Raw genomic sequence first — 27,259 nt, forward strand, 5'->3', positions numbered from 1 at the left:
GCAAGTCAGGGTGTCACTTTCCATGGCTGTGACTGAAGAACCTCATTCCGCACCCTTTGGATCCGTGCTGATCAGCAGGCAGATGCCAACAGCTGCCCTTGCTAGTCTGTTCCTGCAACAAAGAAAGTGACTGGAAAGTTCTCTGGGAGTTCCCGCCCTGGAGGACATGGCTGTGTTAGCACTGGAGCATGGCTGCTGAAATAGTTTCCACCTGTGGAAAAGATCACCTCACGCCCCTGCCCCGCAGGCACGCAGCACATCACGTTTCAGGGACTCTGCCCAGTCGCTCAGATGCGGTCCTGGAGTGTGTACTGACACGCCTGTGGATCTCTTTCCCTTGTTTTGGAAAAGCGTGCTGCCCGCTGGGATCAGGACACGGAGGTCTGAGAGGACTCGCCTGACCCGGGCCTGCCGTGCCCCCAAAGCTGTGCTGCTCCCTGTGAGATGCAGACACCTCTGATGCTATGAAAAAGTCACCGCTGGCTATTCATTGACCCCTGTGGTTTGTGAGGTTTGTCCCATGTGGGCTTCATGGCCTCCTGTCTTAGGCCACACGTTCCTCTGGGCAGAGACTCTGGGCAGCCCCCCTCCTGTCCTGGGGCTCAGCGGGGCCCTGAAAACACGATGGTGGAGTGGAAAGAAAGGGGGGGTGAGGGCGCCCCCAACCCTACAGATTCAACCTTGGGGGTGCCTCCTGCCCATCTGCTCCCTCCCCCCCCCCCAGTCATCACAGCTTCCACGTCTTTCTCTGGCAGGTGGGTGAGGAGCTGAGGGCCAAGCATCACACCTGGAGATGGAGCCTGGCGGGGAGAAGACGAGCTCGTGTTGGCAAAGCCACGTGCCGGCAGATAACAGCCTCTTTTCCAGCCCTGGGGCAGTTTCCAGCTTCTCCAGTCACAGCTGTAGCTGGAGAAGCCAGAGGGGAGAGAGCTATTCCAACCAGGGGGCAAGGCCTGCTGCTTCCTGATCCCATCATAGAGCCCTGCCAGGGAGGGGCCAGAGTGGGAGCCCCCCGTGGTCCTCCAACCTTGAGTGTAGAGAAGACGGGAGAGAGGCAGAGGTCTCTGCCAGGGGCTGGTCCACCCCAGCCCAGACTCCACAGGGGTGGACAGAAGGCAGTTTGGGGCCCCTCCCACCCAGACTGTGGGACAGGCCCAGGAGGCATGCCTGTCTTAGATGCTGACCCTTCAGGAGTGGCTGCCCTGGGTGGGTTGGGGCTAGGATGAAAGCCTGAGGCCTGGCCTCTGGGTCACTGTGCTGGGCACCTGCTGGCCATGTTTGTAGAGCATGCACACTGTTACTCCTGATCTCTGCAGACCTTCCTTGAAGGATGTGTGCTCCTAACAGCACACTGGGTCTGGGTAATTTTTTTTCTTTCTCTTAAAAGATAGACTTCTAAGAGAAGCTTTAGGTTCACAGCTAAACTAGGTGGAAAGTGTGACGTTTCAATATTCCTCCTCCCTCACACCCACGGCCTCCCTGACATCATCTCCACCGGTTGGTACTTGTGTTACAACTGATGACCCCATATGGACATGTAATCATCACCGAGTCCACAGTTGACATCAGGGGTCACTGTAGGTGTTGTGTGTCCTATGGGTTTGGCCAAACATATAATGACATGTGTATTATACATCAATATAGTATCATACAGAGAAGTTTCACTGCCCTAAAACCCCTCTGTTCTCCACCTGTTCAGTCCTCCCTCTCCACAAACCCTCAAAGTCAGACCTTTTTATCGTTGGCATAGTTTTGCCTTTTCTGTAACATCAAAATAGTTGCAATCATATAGCATATAGCCTTTGTTTCCTCCATGTCTTTTCATGACTTGACAGCTTGCTTATTTTAGCATGTAATATTCCCATCTGGATACCCTGTAGTTCATTTATCCATCACCTACTGACAGACACCTTGGTTGTTTTCAAGTTTTGGCAATTATGAATAAAGTCGCTGTAAAAAAGCACCCGTGTGCAAGTTTTTGTATGGACATGAGCCTCTTAAGAGGCAGGGAGGTAGTTTACTGTCTGGTCCTTGCTGGAAGCTTCCCTTGTAGCTCAGTTGGTAAAGAATCTGCCTGCAATGCGGGAGACCAGGGTTTGATCCCTGGGTTGGGAAGATCCCCTGGAGAAGGAAATGGCAACCCACTCCGGTATTCTTGCCTGGAGAATCCCATGGACAGAGAAGCCTGGCAGGCTACATTCCATGGGGTCACGAGAGTTGGACACGGCTTAGTGACTAAATCACCTTGCTGGAAGATCCGGGGTTAGGCTGTGTGGAGCAGCTTCCCTGGGGAACCTGGAAACCTGGAAACACCTGCTTTCTCACTGGCTCAGCTCCAGGGGCAACCCATGTCTGTGTGTCTGGGAAAGAGGGCAGGCGAAGGAAGCCACTGATGGAGAGGGAGAGGAAAGGCAAACAGGGGAAGAAAGAGAAAGAGAGGAAAACGCTGTGTGGATTAAACCAGAATCCAGAATTTTCTGATCCCGTTGCCAAACTGTAACAGAGGACATGGATGTCGAGTTGTTGAGGCAGGTTTGTGTGTCTGTGAGAAGGCAGAGAGACCATCTGTATTTGATGAACATTCTGCCTTTATTATGAAAAATGAAGCCTGGGGGTTCAGAGGGGGTTAAGAGATTAAGGACTTGGATACAATCCTGGAATTTCATTGAGTTCTTTTTAACTTTTGCATTTTTAATGAAAAATTTCAAACATTTCTTCAAAAAGATATGGAGAGTATAATGAATTCTCATGATGCCTCCTCTTGCTTCAGCAATTCTCAACTTATGTGGTTTCCTTTTTATCCCCAACTATGCTCTTGCCCTATAATTTTGAAGGAAATCTCAGACCTCATGTGATTTTTATCCATAAAGATTTCCGTGTGTCTCCCTACAGAGACTGCAATCATAGTACTTCTGTTAAACATAAAAACATAACCATATCTTGTGCACTTTACCCAGTCAATTCTGGATATTTTGGACTGTCTTATTTAAAAAACAATTTGTTCAATTTAGGATCCAAGTAAGACCATACATACATCGCAATGGTTTGATATGTCTCTTAGGTCTAGGATTCCTCCATCTTTCTCTTTGAATTAATTTTACTATGCTGAAGAAACTCATTTGTCTCAACTTCCTGCAGATCGAACTCAGGTTGACTTTCTTGACAAGACTGCTTAGGCGGTGGGTAGGCGCCCTGTCAGGAGGTGTGGTGGTCTTTATTAATGCTTGACATCTAGATCCATCAGGTCATGAGGGCTTACAAAACAGTGCTATTCTATCATGCCTTCTTCACTGATTAGCTGGGCCACTGCTCCAAAGAAAACATTCCCTTCCTTAGCTATTTAGTTACCCTGAGATATGGTTTGTGGAGGAAAGGGCAGAATAAATGTTTATCAGTTTTCAAAGGAGTTGGGTTTCCTGAGATACTCCAAAGGGCGTTTAAAAAGTGGCGTTTTCTTCTTACGGAATCACTTTGCGGCTCTGAGTTTAAACACTCATTATCCTAGTGAACGCTTCCATTGTCTCAAAGCCTCATGATAAATGGGACTATGGACACTGGATCTGAGGAAACAACTGTACTTGGTAAGTCTGAAGACTTGTAGTTCATTCTGGAACTGCTCACATATGCAGGCAAAACCCCAAGCCCCTCTGATCTGGGAAGGTCTCTGATCTAGGATTGAGGGAGATTTCCTTTGCTAGGATACTCCTCTCACGGGAACTGGCTTCACTGGACAAACGGATGTGGTTCTTTCTAAGGTGTTCTTTAATGCTGATTAAGAAAAGCTCAAGTTTACAGGATGTTATCAGCTACTTTCATCTCCAGGAGTTGTAACCCTAACAGACAATACCACCCATTCACCAGTGTTTCCTCGAGGGACTGGGAGGAGTTCTGATGAGCAAGAGAACCGGAGAGATGCCCACTCGGGTCTGCATCTCGGTCACCAAGACTGAACAATGGCGGTCCAGGCCAGGTATCTGTTGATGGTTGTAAAATGAACTCAGTCACATTAGCGTTAGGCATATGTACAGAAAACCAAGTACTGTGCTGGGTGTGCACGGTCGCTCAAGCACTAAACATACAGGAGAGCTAAGTCAGCACAAGAGTGACCAGTCACCTGGATCAGCCAAGAAGACGCCAGTCTCAACTGATTCAAAGGCAACTTGGTGACACTGGTGCCCCATTGGCTGACGATTCACCCAGGCGCCCGTGCCTCCCTTCCCACCTGTGTGCACACAACCAGACCGAGCCCTAGGTTCAGAAAGACACCCTTTGCTCAAAACAGACTAACACAGTGTTTTGAGTATTCTGCTTGTATATATTCAACTCAGACTCTGTGAAGAGTTTAAAGGCAAAATGAGAAGATAAGTAGATATATGTCAGTACTTCCTACGTATCATTTGTGTAATGGCTCCCAGCTGGATCAGTGATGACTAAGAGCTGACTCATGGAATTCTCTGTATCAGAATTACTGGGGGGAGTGTTGACAAATATAAATTATGACCCCTGTACCCCACCCCCGACACACAGATTCAGTGAAACAGGTGTGGAAACTGGGCGAGGGGAGCTGGGGGTGAGGCCCAGTTACCTTTATTTTTTTCAAAGTACCGCTCATGACTCTGATGCCCAAACAGGCTTGAGAACTACTGGAATAAATAATCAGAGATTTTCAAATAGAGATGCAGTTTCTGAAGGGTGTTCATTCTACACAATTACTCAGTTTCTGGGTCTTATTTCTTCCCTAGAGTGATCCCAAGAAAGCTATAGTTTCCAATAAAACATCTTTTGATTAAGAACATCTGAACTATCATTGTTTCTACAACTTAGGAAGCTTATCAAGGTAGCTCTGGAAGAAACTGTATCTTACATCTCTAGGAATGATTAGAAATCTTGCTGATTTCCGATCACAACCACTGGTGTAATCTACACTATTGGGTTTGAATTTGCAGAGCTAGAAACCTGAGTTACCTAAATTAAAATCTGAAATTAGATTAATGAAGGTCCTTTGTTAATAGCTTGACTACTGTATCCATAAAGTGGCCATGTGTTCAGCTGTCTTCAACTGCTGTTTCTGATTAGAGTGTGTTCTAATTGGTTTAATAAGATTCAAAAAACTTGACCTAATCTTTCTCTTTTTGATGCATTTCGAAGGCGTATTTGTGACCTTCTAAAACCTCTGTGAGGCTTGTCATCACCTCCTTGGCTGTAGCAGCATGTTCTGGCAGAGGTCCAGCAAACATCCACCAGTCAGGAAATCTTTAGGGTAATTATGGGTGTGACTTTTTTTTTTAATTGTATAATTCATTTATACAGAGAAATCATTTGGAATTAATTATTTACAGTCTTTTTCAGCTTTCATTTCCACTGGCCAGATACAGTTCACATAACAGTCCACGTTTACTGGAACAGTCACCACAACAAATTCCACGACATGGGTTTTCAGTGCTCCCCCATCCAAGATGATGATTGCATTTGAACAGAAACATTTCAGAGTAAAACACTCACCAGTCTCTTTTCCCCTCTTACGAATAAATCTGCCAGGATGGATCTAACATGGTCAAATTTTCAACACATTTCCTTTTCTTTTCAAACCCCTTATTTGCAAGTACTGTAAATCAAGGCAAACACAGTTCACATCCCCCAAGCCTTCTACGACTTACTACATACTCTCGACTTCAGCTTTTACTATCTCTTCTCAGAAATGTCTGACACAATCAGACATTTTTACTTTAAGACAAAACTACACTCTTTTTCCTTCTGTTTTTTTAAAAAAATACTTATTACCAGTCAATTGCCTTCCTCTTGCTTTTCAGAGAATATTAACTTTCCATGAAATCCTTAAGATGGTTTTCTTTCAGTAGTTCAGAACACACCAAGTCATTTTATGTGTGTCCACCACTCTGAAACACGACACTGTAAAAATCGCAATTTTCTTAATTGGCTCAAAAACAGTATGGCTTGATTTCACTTGGTAAAGTTAATATGATTTAAAAACATACACACACACACATTTTTAATCAAGGGAGAAAAATACTTTAAAGACATGCCAATTTGAAAAAGGATAAAGTAAAAAAATAAAAGGAAATACTAAAAATTACAATAAAAAAATTAAATAATCGGCAGGTTAAATCAATGAAAAATGAGGAATGTGCAGTGAAAAACAAACTAATAAAAAGCATTCCAGTTGGCTAAATGGAAAACCTATTAAGTTTTGTTTGTTTTCCAAGGAACTTATGTTTCAATGTAAATTTTGAAATATTACAAACATTCCAAGTAGACCTTAGATGCCAATGTTACAATTTCAAATTCTGCATGCAAAGTTCATCAAAGAAACACTGGTAAAATCCTGGTATTTGCAAAATTTTAAGTTTTGGCAAACACTGTAAATATCACAATCGGTATTAAAAAGTCATGATGAATGCAGAATGAGAATACCCGTTAAGTATTTCATTTGATTAAAAATACCAGGTTTGCATGTTCTAAATGATCTGAGAAGAAAAAAAACCCAAAAAAACAAAACACTGCAGTTTAACAGTAATCTGTATATATATATATCTTTAGCTGCCATTAAAAAAAAGAAAAGAACAACAACCAAAACCAACCAAACACACAGAAGACATGAGACAGGTACTGAATAACGCTGCCGTGCTCACAGGACAGAAAGAAAAACTGTACAAGGTCATAAATAAAGTCTCTCCCAGCTGCTGCCCAGAGCTTCCTTTATACCAGGGTCTCCTTCCGCTTGCCACCGATCTGGGCTTTGTCCCTGGCTTTGCGGAGGCCGGCCTGGGCTCGGGGTGCTTTCACGCCCGTCGTGTTGTCTGCTGTGTGCACTGGGGCGCCACACTCGGCGGCGTCTCCATCAGCTTCGCCCTGAGTCATGCTAGAGGCCGTGGACGCCCGTCTCTGGGCCCTGGCGTTGCTGGTGGTGGTGGGGTTTTCCTTGCACTCCTCGTGGAGCTCTGAGGGGCCGGTGGCCTGCCGGAAAGGGGCAATGGCGGTGCGGATGCAGCTGAACCACTGCTGCTTGTGGAACACGTCGTTGGCTTGGAGAGTGTGGGACTGGCCCAGAGAGGTGTCTTGGAAGCGAACTCGGAAGATGTTTTTAGCTAGAAAAATAAACATTGACAAAAGAAAATTAGACTTAGAAAGCTTATCCTAGATGATGTGGTGAGACTACATGAGTATGGGTGCTGGTCTCCCCACAGCAGGCACATCTAGGAGGCAGTGCCCTATGTATCATGTATGTATGAGGCAGTGCCCATGTGGATCAGGTACACAAGATGGAGTCAGAGCACCACGGCACCGGACAGCTCAGCGAGTGGACCAGGTAGGGATGACAGAACCCATTTCACGTTTAGTGTTTTGTGTGGGGACAGATTCTTAATTATTAAAGCTGAAATCATTTAGGTTCTGAGTTTATGATCATTTGGTAAACCATGATCATTTTGTACAGTGTGACTGGTACCTTTATCTGAGTTGCCAAAAGCCCCTCGGAAGGACCCTCCCATCCTCACGTCTCCATCCTGCAGGTCTTCCAAGACGAGCTTCTGGACGGGGATGGGCTGCCGGTAAACCTGGTAGGAGTGACGCTCGTTTCGAGTAACAGGCCGAGTCAACACCAAGATGTCTTGAAATAGGAAAATGTACAGTTTCTGGAGAAGTGAGAAACAAATACGTCTTAAATGTAGAACTTTGTGAATTTAAGTGAGTGAAATCCATTGTTATAAAAATGTGACTGGATCTTAATTTTATCAAATTGATTTACTAAGATCCCCTTACAAATGACTTCATAAAGTTGCTGCTTTAAAAGCAATGCACGTTCTCCTTGGAGAGCTTTTCTCACTATAGACTATATACAACTTTTCTATCCATGTGTAACATTAGATCAGCAGCAGCTGAGCAAACGCCATGCACCACAAAGACCTGTCGGTGGCGACGTGACTGGAAATGCCAGGACTGTACACTACATTCTTCTAACAGGGCGAGAACTTAAAAATGTAAGCTGGTAAAAATGTTAGTGGTTCTGTTTTGTCTAAACAGAGACAAACCTAAGCTTTTATAGAACAATAAGGGCTTATAAGAGAAATCAGAGATGGAAGATTAACTCTTTCCAAAAAGAACCTCAACTTATGAATTGGGCTTCTGAAAAGCACATGATGAAATAAAAAAACCATTCCATGCGTATACTTAGTTCCAGCAGGTGCCTTTGTAACTAAGATTGAAAAAAGAATTCTGTTCTCATTCTATCTGCTGTAAAAGTTTGTTTCACAGTGCTAAAAACTTCCACTACTATAAAAAATTATTCTGAAGAATATGCTTTTTTATTAAACATCATAAAACTAGTCATTTATTTAGAAAGGAACTCCTAGACAAACAAGTTGACTTATACTTCAAAACTAAAAAATAAATTATTACTGAATCTCCCCAAGCCATTTAAGTCACTCTGTAATGACAAAAGCCAACTATTTGCTTTATCAAAGCTGATAACATAAAATCCAGTTACTTTCAGTATGTGATGAGTTTATTTTATAAAGCTGCTTCATAATTCATGTGGAAAAAACTAAACAATGGGAAGAGGGCAGTATCTGCTCACTTCATATTAGTATTAAATGCACTTACGTGTCCATTTTTATTTTTCAGTTCCCCATGGCAGAGCAACACTTTGCTTGCTTCAATTCTAGGGTCCTTCTGCTTTTCGTCCAGATACTCCAACTTGTCAATGTAATACTGGCATTCTGATTCACCTTTCTTTATGTTGATATCAGAGAGAACTCCTTGTATTATCAGTATCTAAAAAATTATATATATATATAAAAAAATCAATGGTGCATTTTCAGCATATTAATTTATTCCTGTTTTCCTACAGGACTAAATTGTTGCATTAAAACAATAAAATTTTACAGCTTGAAGGGACCCCACGAATCAGATAATTCAGTCAGTTCCTTCATTTTACAGTGTCAGCCACACTGGTGATTTGCCTTAAGTCACACAGCTAGCTAATGGAAGAGGTCAGATTAGAACCCAGCCTTCCATCTAAAACATAAATCAAACATCTGTTACACCTCTTTACTAATGCACAGTGCGCTAACACACGAGAACTGAAAGTTCATGTACTCATTCAGAATGCAGAAGCTGTGAGGGGATCGCTGTGTATCTTTCTCAGGCAAGGTAACATGCAAACTGGCAAAGCACAGGAACCACTTTTTGGGCTACTTACAGCCTCCTCAAGGAGCTGAACATCCGGGTGGTCTTTGGGAGTATGTCTAAGAATCTCCTTCAACAGTAAAGGGTATTTGACAAGGCGGCTTCGAGGAATATCCAGGAAGCTCCAGAGATCCAGTTTTCGGCTGAAGGGAGACTCCAGACACCGCTGGAGGAAGTCCTGAACTCTTGGGTCCTGTTTCTTCTGATCCAGAAGAGCCTTGGCTGCCAGCTGGTTACTGCAGTAGCCTTTGTAGGCATTCAAGCCCGGCAACTAAAGAGCAGTAAGAGCAATCAAAGTATAGTCCATTAGTGAGACTGCAAGCATAAGACATGAAACTTAGAGCTATTCGTGAAAGTTTTAACAAGCTGTGAAGATTCTCCTGCAGGTGATAATGGGTGACTGTTCTCTCACTTGACTGTACATGCAAAGGCTGTCTTTCATCACCGAACCCCAGCCATCCCTCCTAGAACAGGGCCTGGCATCGGCAGGCACTCAGATGTTAACTGAGAGAGTAAGACAGGTAATTAACAGCATGTAACGTGGGAATTCTGTCCAAGGAGGAACATACTCTTAAAACAAATGAAACAGTGTCATTCATGATATGTTTTTCTTAAACAGTGACTGTAACTTCTATGTACGTTTGTTCAGTTTTAGTGCCCCATTTATCTGATTTTAGAATCCACTAACTGGATCAAATCAGTGTGATCCTGATCACAAGTGACAAGCCTGCCCTGTCTGCATAAACCTGCTACATACCCAGTTCACGAGAATGTGGCCAATGTGCTCCACTGTCCCGCCAGGATTGGTGGCTTTTCCTATTCTCAACAACAAATCTGAAGGGTAAGAAAGCAGAAATCCCAAGAACAAGTTTATTTAAAAATAATTCAGGGAGGAGCAAGACAGTGGTAGGGGGTTAAGAGGTGCAAACTACTGTATATGATATACATAAGCTACAAAGACATACTGCACAGCACAGGGAATGTAGCCGTAACTTTAAATGGAGTACAATATTTAAAAATGTTAATCACTATGTTGTACACCTAAAACTAATTTTGTAAATCAACTCTATGTCAATAAAAATTTCAAAAACATCCTGAACTAAATTAGAAGTTTAGATTTAAAATTACTTGTTGTTGCTGTTCAGAATCTTACGAAAATTAGGGAGCACACCTTACCTTCATGCAGAGGTATGTAAGCATCCAAATCACCAAATATATGTGTGAGCTCCTCTTCTGACATAATAGACAGCTTTAACATGGGGTCGTGGTAGGCCTGTTGGAGGGGAGAAGTGCGTCACACACAGATCAAGCAAATGAAACACGAAGAGAGGTTCCACATGTGAATCAAGCCTGACTATGTAAAAAGCAGCATGGATATTATTTTATACATAACAGAAATTAAAGTACACGTTAATCTTGAAAAACTTCCTGATATTCATATTTGAAGAAATGCTTCTAATAAACCTCATCTAAAATTAGTATTCACCAGTAGATATTCTCTACTTTTCAACTTGTAAAGGTAACACCCTTTAGAATTTGTGGAATATAATTCTTAAAACCTATGGCACAGGAGAGAAAGTTCTTTACTGACCTTTCTTGCAAGTTTGAGGTCCTCAATTAAATCCTGTTCCCCTCGGGACATTTCATAGATTGCCTAAAAAAATCCAGTAAACATCACAGGTCACTCCTTCCTTTCAGAAAGGAAAATTACATACAATGGATAGTTACCATTATTTAACTGATGTTTGAACAGTGCTTTTCAAAGTGACTCAGTCTGAACACTATAATTCAGAATGGAACCTCTAATAAGAGGATACCATACGTTTCATATTCTTCCCCATCAGGGTGTTAAACCAAATGACCACCACCCTCTGCAAGTGCTGAAAACAGCCACTCAAATGCAAAAATGCAAGTCTATCTTGCCGGAGGTGTTAAGTTTGCTATTCTTCCAGCAAAACACATGGTTAAGAATCAGAGCCTATGTTTCAGTTTATGCTAGTGCACAGTCTTGCTGTGGGGCGCACACCTCTTGACGTCTGATCTCCCTGGAGGTTAGAGACTGCTTCATGCTGCCGTCTAACGTCTCCGACCACAGGGCGCTGCTTCTCCTCTTGGCAGGCACTGGGACTGTCGACCTGCTGGAAAACTTTTGGGCTGAAGCTGGGGATCTGCTGTCACCACGAAGGGTAAATGACTTAAAAGAAAAGAAAAAAGTGAGTAAGAAAAAGCTTTGGAGGATACAGAAACTATTTTTTCCTCAAAAAAAAATAAAGGACAAATTAAAAGGTTCTGACAATTTCTTTATGCATAAAACAGTCATTTATGCCAGCTTCAATCTGAGAGTATTGTAAAATATTTGTCAGTCAAAATTACTTTCTGGGAATAAAAACTATCCAAGTTCTTGCTTTGCTCTAAGATGTAAACTAATATAATGAGGTTATATAAATATTGTTTTGACAATATTCCTTAACAGCATATTCCAAAAGAGGAAAATTATATCTAAGTATAACAGTACAAACCTGTCTGTACAGCTCAAAAAAAATGCAAATTTTAGGCTTCTATCAAAAGTCGCCTCACCGCATACTTGCTCCTACCTGTATTGTTTGACCAAAGCGCCTGACGGCTCCATTTCTTACAGGAGAGATTAGATTTGCCAAGGATGTGACCCGAGCTAGAGGTCGCACTCTTTTATTGCTTGGCTCCTGTGAAAACAAAAACAAGTTATACTAAACATGTGTTTAGGTATAATGATTTCAAGCAAGTTTGGACAAAACGTTAAGACCTCTCCAAAGTCAGATATTTGTACAGTATATACAAGAAACATGGAACTCTGAAAGTGAATGTTGTTTCTCATTGCTAAAATATGAAGAACACTAATGAGTAATAGAAAACTAAAAAATAAATGGTACAAGAAAGGTCAAATATCTGAACATCACTCTGAGAACATAACATACTATCATTAAACAAACAAAAAAAAATCCAAAATTAAAACAAAAGAAGTAGATTCTAAAATTCTACAGAAACTTTTAGTTTAATATAGAGAGTAAAAAACACATTCTTATTATGAAAAATTTCAAACATACACAAAAGGGGAGAATTGCATAATGGATCTTGGTCTAACAACTGGTTTCATCTGTGCCCATACTGAAATATTTTACAGCAAATGCCAGACCTTCTATCATTTCACTCTTAAATATTTCACTTAAAGAACAGCCTTTAAATGAAGGCATCTGACATTGGGATGAGTCAGCTCCAAGGCAGCCAGGTCCCTGTGGTGGGAGGTGTTCAAGCACAGGTAGAACAGTGGTTAAGAGGACGTTGAGCCTCTGGACTCAGACCGACTGGGCCCAAATCCTGGTACTGACACTTGACAGGAAACATCCTGGGTCCCAGTGTTCTCCTCTGTAAAATGGGGTTAACATGAGAACTTCTCTTATAAAGGTGATATGAAGATTAAATAAGATGTTTGAAGGGTTTAGAATAGTTCTTGGAACACATTGAGTTTTAGCTATTACTGACATCCTTTCTCAGGAATATTTCCACTTACTATGCAAATGCTGGTATTTATAAATAATTAGATCCTCTCATACATTTAATTATCAAGGAAAAATATATACAGATTGAGAAGGTGTAATTATTTTACATATATTGCTTTTAAAACAATAATAGTATAGCAAACACATCATTTACCAAAGATTTCAAAACCTTACAAACTGCATTTCTTTAACTTTGCAGCTAGGAGAGTGGAGGTACTCCATCAGGTGACTCACACAGCTGCCTAGGTAATGAAGGTTAGCTCATAAAACAGTCCTACCCTTTATAATGTCTATGGCACGTAATTATTTGTAAATTTTGGTGCCTTTGGCAATTGTGGAATACTTGACAAAATTTTAATGAGGCTACAGAAGAGTACATGATGAAAAATTATACAAAACTTACTACTTAAAAATGACAGATGAAATTTTTTTCTAAGAAGTCTTTGATTTGAGAGTAAAGTGGCAGAAAGGGTTAAAATCCTCTGGAAAGAACTTAAATGATGGAATATCCAAACAAGCAATGATTCTTATTGAGGCTCTGAAGGTGTGGACACAGCCAACTGTGGCCAGGAGGCTCTGCAGACAGACCACACAGTCCAGGCCCCTGGGTCAGTCCTGAAGAGGTAGTGCAGCAGGCCAGCCACCACCCCCACCCCAGATAACTGACTCCGAAGTAAAACCGTGACTATAAAGCCACAAGTGTGTGAATGCTAAGTGAACTGAAAAAGAAACCTCCTGAGATATCTACTAAAATGACGCACTGTGTGGCTGAGGACATGTGTGAATCCCTTTACCAGACCCATCTGTGCAAGACTGAAGGGACACATGCGCGGGCAGAAGGCAGGCAGAAGGCATTCCTTTCTATTTAGTAAAGGCAGGACAAAGACGCTTCTGTGTGAACGGAGATAGAATTACCTCACAAAGTAAGATATGCCAGTGCCAAGGAGAAACAGAGCAGTTGTCAGAAAGATCTGCTCCACTGACTGGAAGGAGAGGTTAATTCTTCATCCTTGTTTAGAGCATAACCAATCTGACTTCCTGGTAAATCATAAAATATTTAATTTGAATTGAAAAGTCTTTGGAAAGGTGCTCTTCCCAATGAATTTGAAAGGAAAAGTTAAGTTTAGCTGGAAGGAAAGGAATTTCTGATATCTATTTTAATACATAAAATAAAAAGTTCTTATCTTTGGATCAGTCAGTACAACTACTAATTTCCTGATAATGTAAAACTGCGATATTTAAAATGAAAACTACCGAATTTAATTTAGATAATTAAATGTAAAGATATCTAAAGCATCTGAAACTAAAACTGAAATGTGGATTCTCTTTCTGAGGGTGGTGGGGTATTATGCCAGGCAGTATATGTATGGTGTTAAATATGTTCCCAGCCCTTGAGAAGCCCACCCATAATCTCACTGCTTCACAAAGGAGATGCTAGTCTCAAGAGTGTATCTAATCTAAAACATCTGGGAGGAGGCGCCCGGCTAGCTCTGTCACAGAGCAAGATACTCCTAAGTCTGTACCAAAGTAGTGCTGAGTCAGGAGTACATGGAGGAGGGCCTGGGGTGAGAGGACATCTTCATACTTTCCACACTGGCTTTTGGGATCTGAAAGTAATTTTCATGCCTTACTAAACGTTCACATGTGAAGAATGCTTGTAAGATGCAACACAAACTTTTAGCATATATATTTATTACAAAAGTTCAGAGAATTTTAATGAATAACTAATTCAAAAAGTATGATTGAAAGGCAAAGATATAATACTGAATATGGCTCACTAAACTCAGGATAAATACATTTGAAAAAAATCAGAGACAACTGTTGTGGAAAAGTGTTATAGACCAGGTCACCTATAAGGTAGGGACAACAAATTGTTATGGGTTAGGAATTTGGTCCGTGTGAGCTACAACCAAGAGCATTGTTTCTTCAGAGGTTGAGATGAGCCATCTAACCTATCCTTGTTTCTTGTGGGGAGTACTGGGAATCCACCCATGTCTGTCCCTCTGCAGGTGAAGAACAGAGGGTAGGAGTCTACCTGTCTTACCAGTACCCAAATAAGGCTTTCTTCCTGGTTTTATTGTCGTGTTATTTTTGTTTTGAAGTGTTGTTAGCAACAGTATGGTAAATATAAGAAGCTTAAAGAATGTGTACAGATAGTGAAACTGTACACTCTCCTGCAAAGATGATCTGAAAACCCAGGGGAACAATAAAGAACACGAACAAGTTTCACAAGTTCAAGGAACTTTCTACTGTCGGCAACCTTTCACTAGGGCTAAAGTTCACTTAGAGGGAAAAAACCCAACACACTCTAATATAAATTTATGTTGTTTATTTAGGTTAGCTTTTAACCAGACTATCTAGGTTAGCCAGGCAATCACATGTATTGTTATAGGGAATCTGACTTGAGACCTAGTATTTAATCAATCTATTTCACTAACTCATTTGTACTCAGATTTTATGCCTTAAAATATTTTCTGGATAGCTACACACAGAAAATTCTTAAAAACAATTTAAAGTCTTTTACTGGGATGTACCTTGCGCATAAAAGCAACAACATGGAAAAGTTCTGAGGCGAACCCCGTTTTTTTGTAAAAAGGTTTTTTTCTCCTCAGGATGTCACATAGAGGATATATTTTTTTTTGGGGGGGTCGTCTTTTCTAAAGTCAACCAAATCAAGACACAAAAAACCAAGTATGTGTCTGGGTTTACTCATTCGGGTTACTGGATAAATAATTTTCTCCTCTATTTGGCAAAAGCTTTAAGAAGAATGAAAAGAAAAAGTTATTTATAAAAAGATAAAAATGAGTTATGATCACATAGGATTTCTTCCCTTTATTCTTAGTAATAAATAGTCAAATATAGTTATTTATTTAAGGCTGTGCTGCTAAAAGCCTGATGACATTCTTGGTGTTTTTAATCTTTGGAATAAAGGTATGCTGTAAACACGGTCGGTGTCTGATACCAAACAAGACTAGTTCCGCTTTAGTATTTACACTGATGACCACTTTTGTGAAAACTGAAACACAAAAGCCAAAACCAAACAGAAAAATGAAAACCAAAGCCAAATCATGTCTTTTAAAGATGGCAGCTATTTTAACTACCAAAGGTGTGTGTGTGTGTGTGTGTAAGACACACAGTTTTGCTGAGACACACAATACACTGCGCATATTTAAAATGTATAATTACATAAGTTTTCATATTCGTACATGGCCACAAAACCATGTACCTCACCTCAAAGCAGTGGCATATAGTTAACTGAATACAGGAATGATATTTCTATTCCATCAGCAATGATAAAATACATACCATAGAGTATATCTATTGCCATGTGCTATATATATAGAATGAGCACATAGCATTAACTATTAAAATTAAATAAGCGGCATAAAAGTCACTTATTTTGATAAATGTTCATAAAGATCTTAAAAAAGTACAATAACATTAGGTAATTAAAGCAAGGACGGCAGAAGTACCTAAACAATGATTCACTGGCTTAAATAATTTAACATATTTTTCTTTCTGAAGGACAAAGCCACACACAAAGAACTTATTAGATGTGGAAAGAAAATTAAAAATGAACGCTGGCATTTTGTTCACTGGCATTAACTTGTAAGTAAGGGATTCCTACTTTCTGCTTACTCCACAACCCAGTTCCTAAGACTGACTAGGTAACAGAAATAAATGCAAGACACACACACAAAAAAAACCCCAAAAACAAAACCTAACCAAACAAAAAACCTATTTATTAAACATCAGAAATGTGACCAATTCAACCAAACCGAAGTATATACATTTAACATCTTTTTCTTTTGTATAAAATTTTGTGTACACTTAAGTAACGCTATGCATAAACACTTCAAACCTGCATGTGAATCAAGGCCACTTTAATGCTAAGAGCAAAAGTTCAGTTTAACTTCATACTGTTAACACGCTGTTCAAGAGGGTAAGTTTCGTGGCGTTAGAAACCTTCCCCGGGCTGTTCTCCTCCAGTCTTACCTCCTGCTCTCGGAAGGACTGGTTGTTCACGTCGAGGACTCGTATGGTCCTTTTAATGGGCAGGAGACCTCCGACCTCATCGTGCGCCACCATGCTTCCCAAATGCTCCCGCGCCCCCAGCCCGAATCCCCCCGCTCCTCCTGGCGGGGCGCTAGCCGGCCCGCGCAGCCATCAGCCAGTCTCGGCGCGGCTGAAGCTTCTGCGGGCGCCCGCCAGGCTCGCAGCCTCCAGGCTCTGGGGGCAGGGCGGGCTCGGTGGGCGGGGCCCCGGGGACACATGACCTCCCTAACTGACAGCCGGGCGCACCTAGGCCTCTCGGCTTTCCCTGCCAGAGAAAGCTCTCTATCAGGGGTTTTGGAATTTCTACAGTGAGGCCAGAGGGGAAAAGGAAACTGGTTAATGTAAGGCTCTTCCTGATTTAAAGAGCATTCCCTGAGACAAACGAACTGCTTATCCAGGTTACCTTTTCTAGTACTTAGCTGCAGACACGGATACTTTTTCTATAAAACCCTGTTACCTAAAAAATAAATTATGGACTACTTGACAACTTTTAAGAAAGCTGTAATTCAGAATTAAATAATGTAGATACTAAAGACAAGCATAATTGTCCAGGGACCTTGCTTTTACTTTACATAAGTGCAATTTCTAGTCCAAAACCTTGCCTCTATGAAGCAATGCTACTTCTGTTGGTTTGGCAAGCCTGCAACTGAGCAGGTTTTCTTTTTAGACAGTAAGTACTGTATTCCACTTTGAAAAGTAGAATTTTCTCTTACTTATATGCTACTATGAGCCTGCCAATGCAGGAGACTCAAGAGACATGGGTTTGATCCCTCAGTTGGGAAGATCCCCTGGAGAAGGGCATGGCAACCCTATGCCTGGAGAATCCCATGGACAGAAGAGCCTAGAGGGCTACGGTCCATAGGGTCGCAAGAGTTGGACATGACTGAGCGACTAAGCACACGTGCACTATGAATGACAGGATGCTGGTAATTTGTGAAAACAGTTCTTAGGATTTATTCAGTTCAGTAGCTCAGTCGTGTCTGACTCTTTGTGAAGCCAGGGACTGCAGCACACCAGCTTCCCTGTCCATCACCAGCTCCTCCTGGAGCTTGCTCAAACTCATGTCCATTGAGTCGGTGATACCATCCAGCCATCTCATCCTCTGTCATCCCCTGTTCCTCCTGCCTTCAATTTATTAGGATCAGAGAAATCTGAGGCATCTCTGTAAAGGCACTATTCTAGATGATGCAGGTGATAGAAAACAATAGGTTCCACATCCACTCCTGAAGTGCTAACAGATCATTGTGTAAAGCAAGGCCACACAAAGAGATAAGTGATGCAAGACAGCTTCTGACAAGTCCCAAATAAGTCGTACGGCTAGTGAGGCATTCAGGAGAAGAGACCACTTCCAGAGTCTTCCCAGCTGAGAGGAGGGTGGGAAAGACATTGGGGGAGGGGCTGTAAGACGTTGTTTCAGGGCCTGGAAGGTCATGTTATGTTTTTCTTAGATCTGAGCAAGGGAAAAGTGCAAGACCTTCCCAAAGGAGCACAGGGAGCAAACTCACAGCATGAGGTCACAGGCTGTCGATAGAGACAGATGAGCACAGGGTTTTACTGAGCAGGTGAGAGAGATAATAAGAGGTGTGTTGTAAGGTGGTGTTTATGATGGTTTAAAAGATGGCTGGAAATGTAACGCAAAAATCATAGCCAGGTATCAAGAACTTTGCCTAAGGCCAGTGGGAAAAGCAAAGGACAGATACGAGACTCGTGCAAGAAGTTAGAGATTCCGATGACTGTAAAGTTAGGAGGGTAACTGTTAATGCAAATAAAGAAGAATCAGCTTTGAAAGGACATTCTGAGTTTCATTTTAGATATACTGAGTCTGAGGTGGTGGAAAAACATGCAAATAAAACTACTGAGTTAGTACTTGAAAATGTTGGACAAAGACTCATGAAGAGGTCAGAGAGTGGATTTAGACTGCGGAGTCAGAGACACAGGGATCAGAGTTGAAACTCTGGGAGTGAATGAGATGCCTGGGGGAGAAAAGCTGGACAAAAAGAAAAGAGGCCCAAGGATCTAACTTTGGAGAAATGCCAAGGGAAAAAGAATTTTGCAAAAGGAACAGTCAAAAGGAAGGAAACAAAACAAGATGCCAAGGGAAGAAAAGGTGTTAATTATGGCAAAAAGGTTACCAAGGGTAAGAAAAGATTCATGGATTTACTGATTATAGGTCTAATGAAGACCTCAAGTGTGCTAGTTCAGCAGAATAAAGACAGAAGAGAAACCACAAAGGTTGAAGAGTGAATCAAGCAGAACAACGGCAGGCATAGACTATAATGACAAATAATCTATAAAAAACAATTTACTAAGGTTTGCAGAACAGTGTTACTTCTTGCAGGGAGGAAGAATGCTGTCCTTCCATAAACACCAATGTGTTTTGCATTTAGGATGGTGTTAATAATCTGTCTGCTTTGAGACTTGGCAAGAGTAATGGCAATTGGCTATATTTCATCAACTAATCTTTATTACCAAGTCACACCTGGGCAACATGTGTGACGCACGGGGCCTTAAGAGGGGCTGCTTGTAGTAGACAGTTCTCTGCTACACAGCATTAAAGTGGAAGCACCTTAGAGATCCTGGAATCTTGTCCCCTCATTTTACAGGTGAGAACACTGATTTGCTTAAGCCCTCAGAGCTCACAGGGTCCAATAATCTGGTTCAATTAGTTTCATCCATTAAAAAATAGTTGCAAGGAAGGCCAATACCTTGTGGCTACTTAGTTTCATAGTGAATAAAGGACTTATGCAGAGAGGAAGTGAGGAAAGAGGCTGCTAGGGTGTTCTTATGGTCTCTAACCTGACATCTTTCTCAAGGCTCTGTTTTTCTATACAGTTCTGACAGAGGTAAGGCCAAGGTAATTGGAGGAAACGATTATCTCTCACTTCTCTCCTTCAGTAAGGATGTAAGGGATAAAGGTAGAAATAGCCACGAAAGCCAAGGAGGTATAGTGATAGTCCCAGTGGAAAAAAATCCCAGCTCACCAAACCTAAAATCTTAGCTTCAGTTTGGATGTCCAGGTTTGTGGTCTAAATCTAATTTAGACAACTGTAGAGAGCATCTATAAAAGCCACAGAGACCCGGGATTCAGTTCAGTGAGCACTCTGAGTGATGAATCTGAGGGACTCTTGACTCTAACAATGCTCTATTAAAATCCAATGGCTGAAAAAGGTCCCTTGTGACTGCTAACTCACTCTCCTAAGAAAACTTCAGAGGAAAATGGACAGTGAGGAAAAGAAAAGGGAAATGTGAGTCTTTATTCTGTGCTGGGAGCTTTATGCATGTTATCTTATTCACCTGACTTTATGAAGTACGTATTATTACCTTCATCTTACAGATGGAGGAAATCAGGCCTCAGAAGGTTTGAGAAACCTGTCCCAAGTTTCAGGGGTCATCAGTGGCTAGATAGATTTGAATCTGGTCTGCTCAACTGCTGCTGCAGTGTTCCTTCCCCATGAGACAGTCTTGCACCTTCAGCTCAGTGCTCAGGCATGGCTAGTTGTCATCTTGTGAGTTAGGAGCACTGCTGCTGCTAAGTCGCTTCAGTCGTGTCCGACTCTGTGCAACCCCATAGATGGCAGCCCACCAGGCTCCCCTGTCCCTGGGATTCTCCAGGCAAGAACACTGGAGTGGGTTGCCATTTCCTTCTCCAATGCATGAAAGTGAAAAGGGAAAGTGAAGTCGCTCAGTTGTGTCCGACTCCTCGCGACCCCATGGACTGCAGCCTACCAGGCTCCTCCGTCCATGGGATTTTCCAGGCAAGAGTACTGGAGTGGGGTGCCATTGCCTTCTCCGAGTTAGGAGCACAGCTGAGTTTAAAACCCAATCTCTTAGTCCCAGGCTAGTTTTGCTAAATAACTGCCAACAGTTTACAGGGAAGCAAACCATATAAACCATAGTAGAAAGATTATTTGTATTATAGGCAGGTAAATAAAAAGATAAAGTTCCAGCTGCTTAAGTTTTAGAAAAAAATCCTATTTCAATCAACAGTTTACTTTAATGATGTCATTAACAGCAATTTGACTTTCAACAATTGGCATAATTGGAACACAAATTGGTTAAGTGTCTTGTCTTTGTGTATAAAATCTAGAATTTATAAACATAAAAACAAAATTGCATTATCTAAAAATAGTAATGCAGGCTTTGTTAAAAAAAAAATCAAGTTTTTGGTAAAATTACTGTTTTCCAAAAACCAAGTGTAATGATAGCCTCTGTTCATCTGTTTGCATGGTGCCTTCAATGCTTGCTTTCCTAAAATTTGAATACTGTGAAGAGAAAGATGTTTTCCTTCTCTATAGACAAAGGACCATTAGCCTATTTACCTTTTTTCTCCTTTTAATGTGAAATAAGAATTCTGGAATTTAGAAATAAATTAGAGCTGAAGAATAATCATTACTTTTTTTGGCTCTAAATACTATTTGTTCTTATTTACTTTTGTCTGGAACAATAACAAGCAATTGGAAATTAGGCTAGGAAACCCTTCTTAAAGGTAAAGAAGAAAACAAAATCTAAGCTCTCTGCTGCCCTCTACAAGGGATAGTGTGAAATGCAACTGCCAACCTGCTTTTCTTCAACTTTGTAAGGATCTCATATTGAGGACAGTAAAATTTTTATCTTTAGCCCTTGCATAGCGTTCATGTTTCATATTGCTAAATTAAACATATTTTAAAACTATACAAGTATATAAAGAGATTGCAAAGTTCACAAGATATATTTTAAGGAATTTTTATAAATACAAAAAACTATGTTCAACTTTAAAACTCGAGTTCAAGATTACAAAAGCTACTGTACTTCAGTAAAAATACTTGAGTTAAAAATAGAATTTCAAATCTTACTAAAAAAGGAAACACTGATTGAAATATTAACAAAGTGGGACTTCTGAGGAATGAGAGTTCCACAATATCTAGTAATGAGTTAAAAACACCACCAAAAAAGGCATTCACATTTGGGCGAGATGCGTATGAAAGAAGTCAGCAAAGAAACTATATGTGGATCTGAATTTTTAAAACATTTGGATTAAAATTTGAGTAGAATGTCCAAGCTTTACTAAGAATTTATTTTGGGAAAAGATCAACTCAGATCAGTTAATACTATGAGAAACACTATAACCAGAATAGCTGACAGGCTAAGAAGCTTGGTATTATTAAAACCACAGTTCTCTTTGCAATGATAACCCAAGCAGCAAACAGAATCAGATAGTGCTGCTGTTAGTGATGACTTTTTATCTCAAGTGTACAGGATAACATTTCTTGCATCATGTAAGATGGCCTGTGCTTATGTATTAATACCATAATGTTGAGTGGGATTTCCCAAATTTTTCCCCTGAAACTCAGCTAAGGCCCAAACCCAAAGACCAACTGCACTGCTCTGAGCCAGTCCTGTGTTCTCACCCCACATCTCACTCCAGCTGCTACTGCAGCGATGGCTGATGGCTCGGCCTCAGACAGCCCCTGGCCCCAGCTGCATTGTGTTCTCACCCTGGCCTTCTCAGAGGTGGAGAGAGGCATTTACATGTGGTTGCCTGCAAGTGTGAGGGATTAACATCCCTTGGGACACCCACTGACTATGGAGCACAGAAGCTGGTGGGTAAAAGCTCCCCCGTGAGCCCTCTCAGAAGACAACTGTGTGGTGTATTTTATGTGGCTCTTTAGAAGGTCCCATAATTAGACACTTGCAGTAGCTGCTTCTGTGTTCCTTGGCACCATACCTGGAACCCGACTACCTGTCCACTACCTCATGCCTCAGGCTCGGATTTCTGGAGGGACCACAGGCTGAGACACTGACATGGAGACTGGCCCTAGAGACCAGACACTTGGGATGGGAGTCTGGAACTGGTCACTCATGGATGAAGTGGTGACAAGGACCACAGGTATGGACTGGTACAGATGGGAGCGATGAAGCAATGGCATATGTAGCAGGGGTGACATGGGGGCAACAAACTGTAAGGACTACAGAGTTGGCTGGCTTCTGTTAATTACTTTAAGAGACTGAAAAAGAAGATGGTAACCTTCATGTTCTCAGGGTCATTACAGAGGGAAGGGCAAAGTGGGAGCCCCTGAAAATTTAACCCCCTACCCATGGGCCAAGGTAAGAGATCGAAGCGATATTGCACACCGAGAGAAAACGCAGAGACAGCCATCAAATTTGGAGCAGGCAAGAGTGGTGATCTCTACTGTACCTCTATTAAGCCTCCTGCAAGGGGGTGGTGGTTCTTTCTCTGAAGGTTCAGATTTGGGGATCTCATTTTCTTAAAAGTTAATAGTGCATTGAAGTGTTACATTTTGAGTATTGGTATACTCAAACTGTATACCAATTTGTAGAGTATAATGATATACTCTACAATTTTAGATTACACCTAATACTAAGTTATGTATTTTATTCTTTAATACTATGACAGGCAATTGGTACTTTAATACTATGAAATACTATAAAAAAGCATGAAGTAGCCCTATATATATTGATAAGATATAAATTTAAAAAAGCAAGCTACAGCATATGTACAGTATACTCATAGATGTCATTATTATATACACTGTGTGAAAGTAGGTAAATAAAAAGGGCCTAGAATACATAAAATAATAACTAGTTACTTCAGAGGATGGAGGTGAAAACTGGAGACTTGAAAAAGTTTTAATTTTGTACAAGGACAATGCATTTGTGTGTTACTTTCACAAAGAAAAAACAGACAAAAGTATTTTAGATCACACAGCAGTTTAGACTAGACTATCCCAGACCACTACTAAACTAGACTTGCTACACAAACAGAAAGATTATATTTCAGAAAATCATTTCAAGAATTCAGAATGTTGCTTCTGTTGTTTTTCATGGGAGAGCAATAAATTCTTCAGCCTATCATTTATAGCCTTCAACTAAGTGGTCAATTAGCCCTCTGTACTTCATCTCTTGGTTGTTCTTCATATATTGGACTCTTTTCAAATCATTTGTTCATCATTATGTTAACATAACTGATCTTAATTGTTGGTACTTGTAGATTCCCCTTCTCTATCTGGGCTGCTTTTCCCAAGTTCATGTTTGCTTTCCCAAACACCCAACTCCAAATCAAGACCTCCACAGTATCTTCTGTTACTGGCATAACTCCTTCTAATACCAACTGGTACTTCTGCACAGTCTATTGTAATCTATGCAGGTATGATTCTGTCAGAGGTTCTTATTTCCTGTTTGTATACAGTCTTATCTCTAAGGTCCAGTATAGTATTTGAAATATTGTGGGTACTCTGTGAATGTCTGTGGTATTAAAAACAAAAAAGAAAAGAGTAAAAGAAAGAATTTAGATCAGACCTCAGTGAAGTTTTGAGTATACAAAGATGATGTTCAATAAATAATTATTTCAAATTCATTCTTTCCTTACTATAGTTGTACACGAATCCTTGGCTTTGGAACAAATGTAGACTGCATATCACTGCATTATTCTCTTTGCAGCTGGGCATGTATTTAATGCAACCAAAATTTTATAAGGATTTCCTTCTTGAATATAATTCCTCAGTTTAAAGGAAGTTAACAATAGTATGTACAAATACACAACTACTTTCCTAAAATGTACTATTAATAAATTCTGAAGGGCAACAGAAGCCTGTCCTTGGCTAGCTGGTGAATATTAGTTCATAATATAATATCTACCCTAAAAATTATAGTAATTCAAATAATTCCCATAAATTCAATGTCAATAAAAACTGCTAAAATGACATAAGGTTTAGAAGAAAGCTGAATTTCCCTTTCACCAGACTGGGGACAAACTAACACAAGGCAAAGACCATATGACCCGCAAAGGCTTGGAATACCTTGTCGTCCAGAAAGAAAAGGAGGCCATTTAGCCTCTGGCTGTGAGGCGAGGGTATCAAAAGGACATGGGGAATCAACCTGCTGTACACCTTAAATTTACACAATGTTGTATGTCAGTTATATCTTACTAGACTCCAGTACTCTTGCCTGGAAAATCCCATGGATGTAGGAGCCTGGTAGGCTGCAGTCCACGGGGTCACTAAGAGTCAGACACGACTGAGCAACTTCACTTTCACTTTTCACTTTCACGCCTTGGAGAAGGAAATGGCAACCCACTCCAGTGTTCCTGCCTGGAGAATCCCAGGGACGGAGGAGCCTGATGGGCTGCCGTCTATGGGGTCACACAGAGTCATACACGACTGAAGCGACTTAGCAGCAGCAGCAGAGCTGGGGGAAAAGGACATAGGAGCCATCCTGAGACAGCATCCGGAAGCCAAAGATGGGACAATGTGAGCCCAGTAAGAGTAACAGCTAAAATGGATCAAAACACAACAAACGTGTTCATATCCATGAGTTCATAGCACTATTAAAAAGAAAAATCACTAGTTACTTTTAGAGGATTTTAATGACTAAAACTCATTATTTTTGAAAACTGATAAAGGAAAGGAATCAAGCACTTGTCCAGCCTTTATTATAAAACAATACTCTGAGCAACTAAGGTTGATGAGAGGAATTTTCTCTTTACAGAAGTGTTTCAGTTAATAAAGAGCTGATAAAGGCACAATAGAACTATTCTGCAACGTCAATGAATAAATGAATCTAGGCAATGACAATTAATCTTTGATAATCAAGCAAATTAACCAGATTTGCTAAAATGTTGAGGGGCAGACCTGTAAAAATCTAATTTTTAGAAAATACCCGTCTTTAAAAAGAAGTAGCAGCTCCCATCATTAAATGTGATGGCAAACATGTTTTAAAAAACCTCACTTTCCAATGTTCATCGCAGCACTGTTTACAATAGCCAGGACATGGAAGCAACCTAGATGTCCATCAGCAGACGAACGGATAAGGAAGCTGTGGTACATATACACAATGGAATATTACTCAGCCATTAAAAAAAATACATTTGAATCGGTTCTACTGAGATGGATGAAACTGGAGCCCATTATACAGAGTGAAGTAAGCCAGAAAGAAAAACACCAATACAGTATACTAATGCATATATATGGAATTTGAAAGATGGTAACGATAACCCTATATGCGAGACAGAATAAGAGACACAGATGCATAGAACAATTTTATGGACTCTGAGGGAGAAGGTGAGGGTGGGACGTTCTGGGAGAATAGCATTGAAACATGTATATTATCATATGTGAAACAGAACACCATTCCATGTTCGATGCAGGAGACAAGGGCTCAGGGCCGGGGCAATGGGATGACCCAGAGGGATGGGATGGGGAGGGAGGTGGGTGGGGGGTCCAGGAAGGGGAACACATGTAAACCCATGGCTGATTCATGTCAATGTATGGCAAAAACTATTACAATATTGTAAAGTAATTAGCCCCCAACTAAAATAAATAAATTTATAAAAAAAAAAAAAACCTCACTTAAAAAATGTATAATTTTTTCATAACGATCTTTTAAAACAAGGTTCCTTAAAACCAAGGTGGTTCTGTAAAACTTCCAAGTGACAAGAGTGAAATAAATAATTCCAAGACAGCAGAGTTTTGGACTTCAAACTACAGTTTTACAGAAGAGAAGACATAATTGTTTCTAAGTGTGCACTGAGCTCTGGTTGATCATACATCACACACTGGAAACCCCTGGGCCACATCTGGCTTGCAGATAAGTTATTTGGCTTGCACAGATTTGGGGCTAGGGCACAGGAGAAGCTGCCTCTCTGAGGAGAGGCACGTGCTCTCCCATCCATCAGCTACTCACCTTCCTCTGCACAGATGACAGGCCTTGTCTCCTCAGGTACAAGAGCGGTCACTACTGTTTTGAGTGACATTTTCTGCTCATTCTTCACAGAGAAGTAGAACAGAAAAAGGAGGGTATCTGTAAGAGCCAATATTGCTCAGTTCTGCACTTAGAAAATGCAAAATGCAAAAAACTCAGCATTCGCTATTTTTATAGCACAGAAATAAGGTGCTATCTGCATAGTCTTAAAAGCTTTTCTTTGCCAGAGCAGTAAGGCTTACCTTCAGATCAAGGCTGCTAAGGCTTACGACATCATCATCTTTCTCTCTTCGTTTTCTTTTCTATAAAAAAAGGAAAAGATTTCATTGTTATATAGAAAGAAAATCATTTTTAAAAAGTGATGCCTTAGGCTGTATTCATAAGAAAGTTATTTTTATGAGGGATACTCATAATTTATCACTAGCACATACTACTTTCTAAAAAGTTCCCTCAGATTGAATCATCTGGTGTGAAGTGATTCCACTCTACTAAAAAACTTATCTAAAATTTTCCAGAACAGAACTCTTATGCAAGTCAAGCCTATACTTGTTAGAGAAAAAGTAAAATATATTTTATATATACAGGCAGAAGTATTTTTAAAAGGGAACACATTTTATTTATTCCATGAGGGGGTAATTTCACTAGGAAAGAAATATCCTTTTCTCCTGATCCAAGTAATTAAGGTTTGTCGCCCGAAGCAGGACTTTTCAGCTGGAAGAACATGCACGTACCTAGAGAACCTTCCAGTAATCATTACCACCTTCCTT

At 40.8% G+C, this 27,259-nt stretch overlaps 1 protein-coding gene across 4 annotated transcripts in view; it reads right to left on the reverse strand.

Moving 5' to 3' along the window:
- Positions 1-5,264: 5,264 nt before the first annotated feature.
- NET1 (neuroepithelial cell transforming 1) overlaps positions 5,265-27,259 on the reverse strand; it is a 35,400-nt gene continuing 13,405 nt past the window's right edge. Inside the window, exons 3-12 of one of the 4 annotated variants that reach the window (XM_081560548.1) lie at positions 26,735-26,794; positions 11,799-11,906; positions 11,231-11,398; positions 10,796-10,858; positions 10,381-10,477; positions 9,962-10,038; positions 9,218-9,475; positions 8,620-8,790; positions 7,515-7,652; positions 5,265-7,106 (exon numbers count right to left, since the gene is read on the reverse strand). In XM_081560548.1, the coding sequence (XP_081416674.1) occupies positions 6,876-7,106; positions 7,515-7,652; positions 8,620-8,790; positions 9,218-9,475; positions 9,962-10,038; positions 10,381-10,477; positions 10,796-10,858; positions 11,231-11,398; positions 11,799-11,906; positions 26,735-26,794 (1,371 nt within the window). In that variant the 3' untranslated portion in view covers positions 5,265-6,875. Of the gene's footprint in view, positions 7,107-7,465; positions 7,653-8,619; positions 8,791-9,217; positions 9,476-9,961; positions 10,039-10,380; positions 10,478-10,795; positions 10,859-11,230; positions 11,399-11,798; positions 11,907-16,736; positions 16,948-26,734; positions 26,795-27,259 lie in introns of those variants that run through there. The other 3 variants (XM_081560546.1, XM_081560549.1, XM_081560547.1) reach the window with 3 other exon arrangements.

The sequence above is a fragment of the Giraffa tippelskirchi genome, chromosome 13, assembly GCF_054371585.1.
Source record: "Giraffa tippelskirchi isolate mGirTip1 chromosome 13, T2T-mGirTip1v1.2.pri, whole genome shotgun sequence".
NCBI lineage: Eukaryota > Metazoa > Chordata > Mammalia > Artiodactyla > Giraffidae > Giraffa > Giraffa tippelskirchi.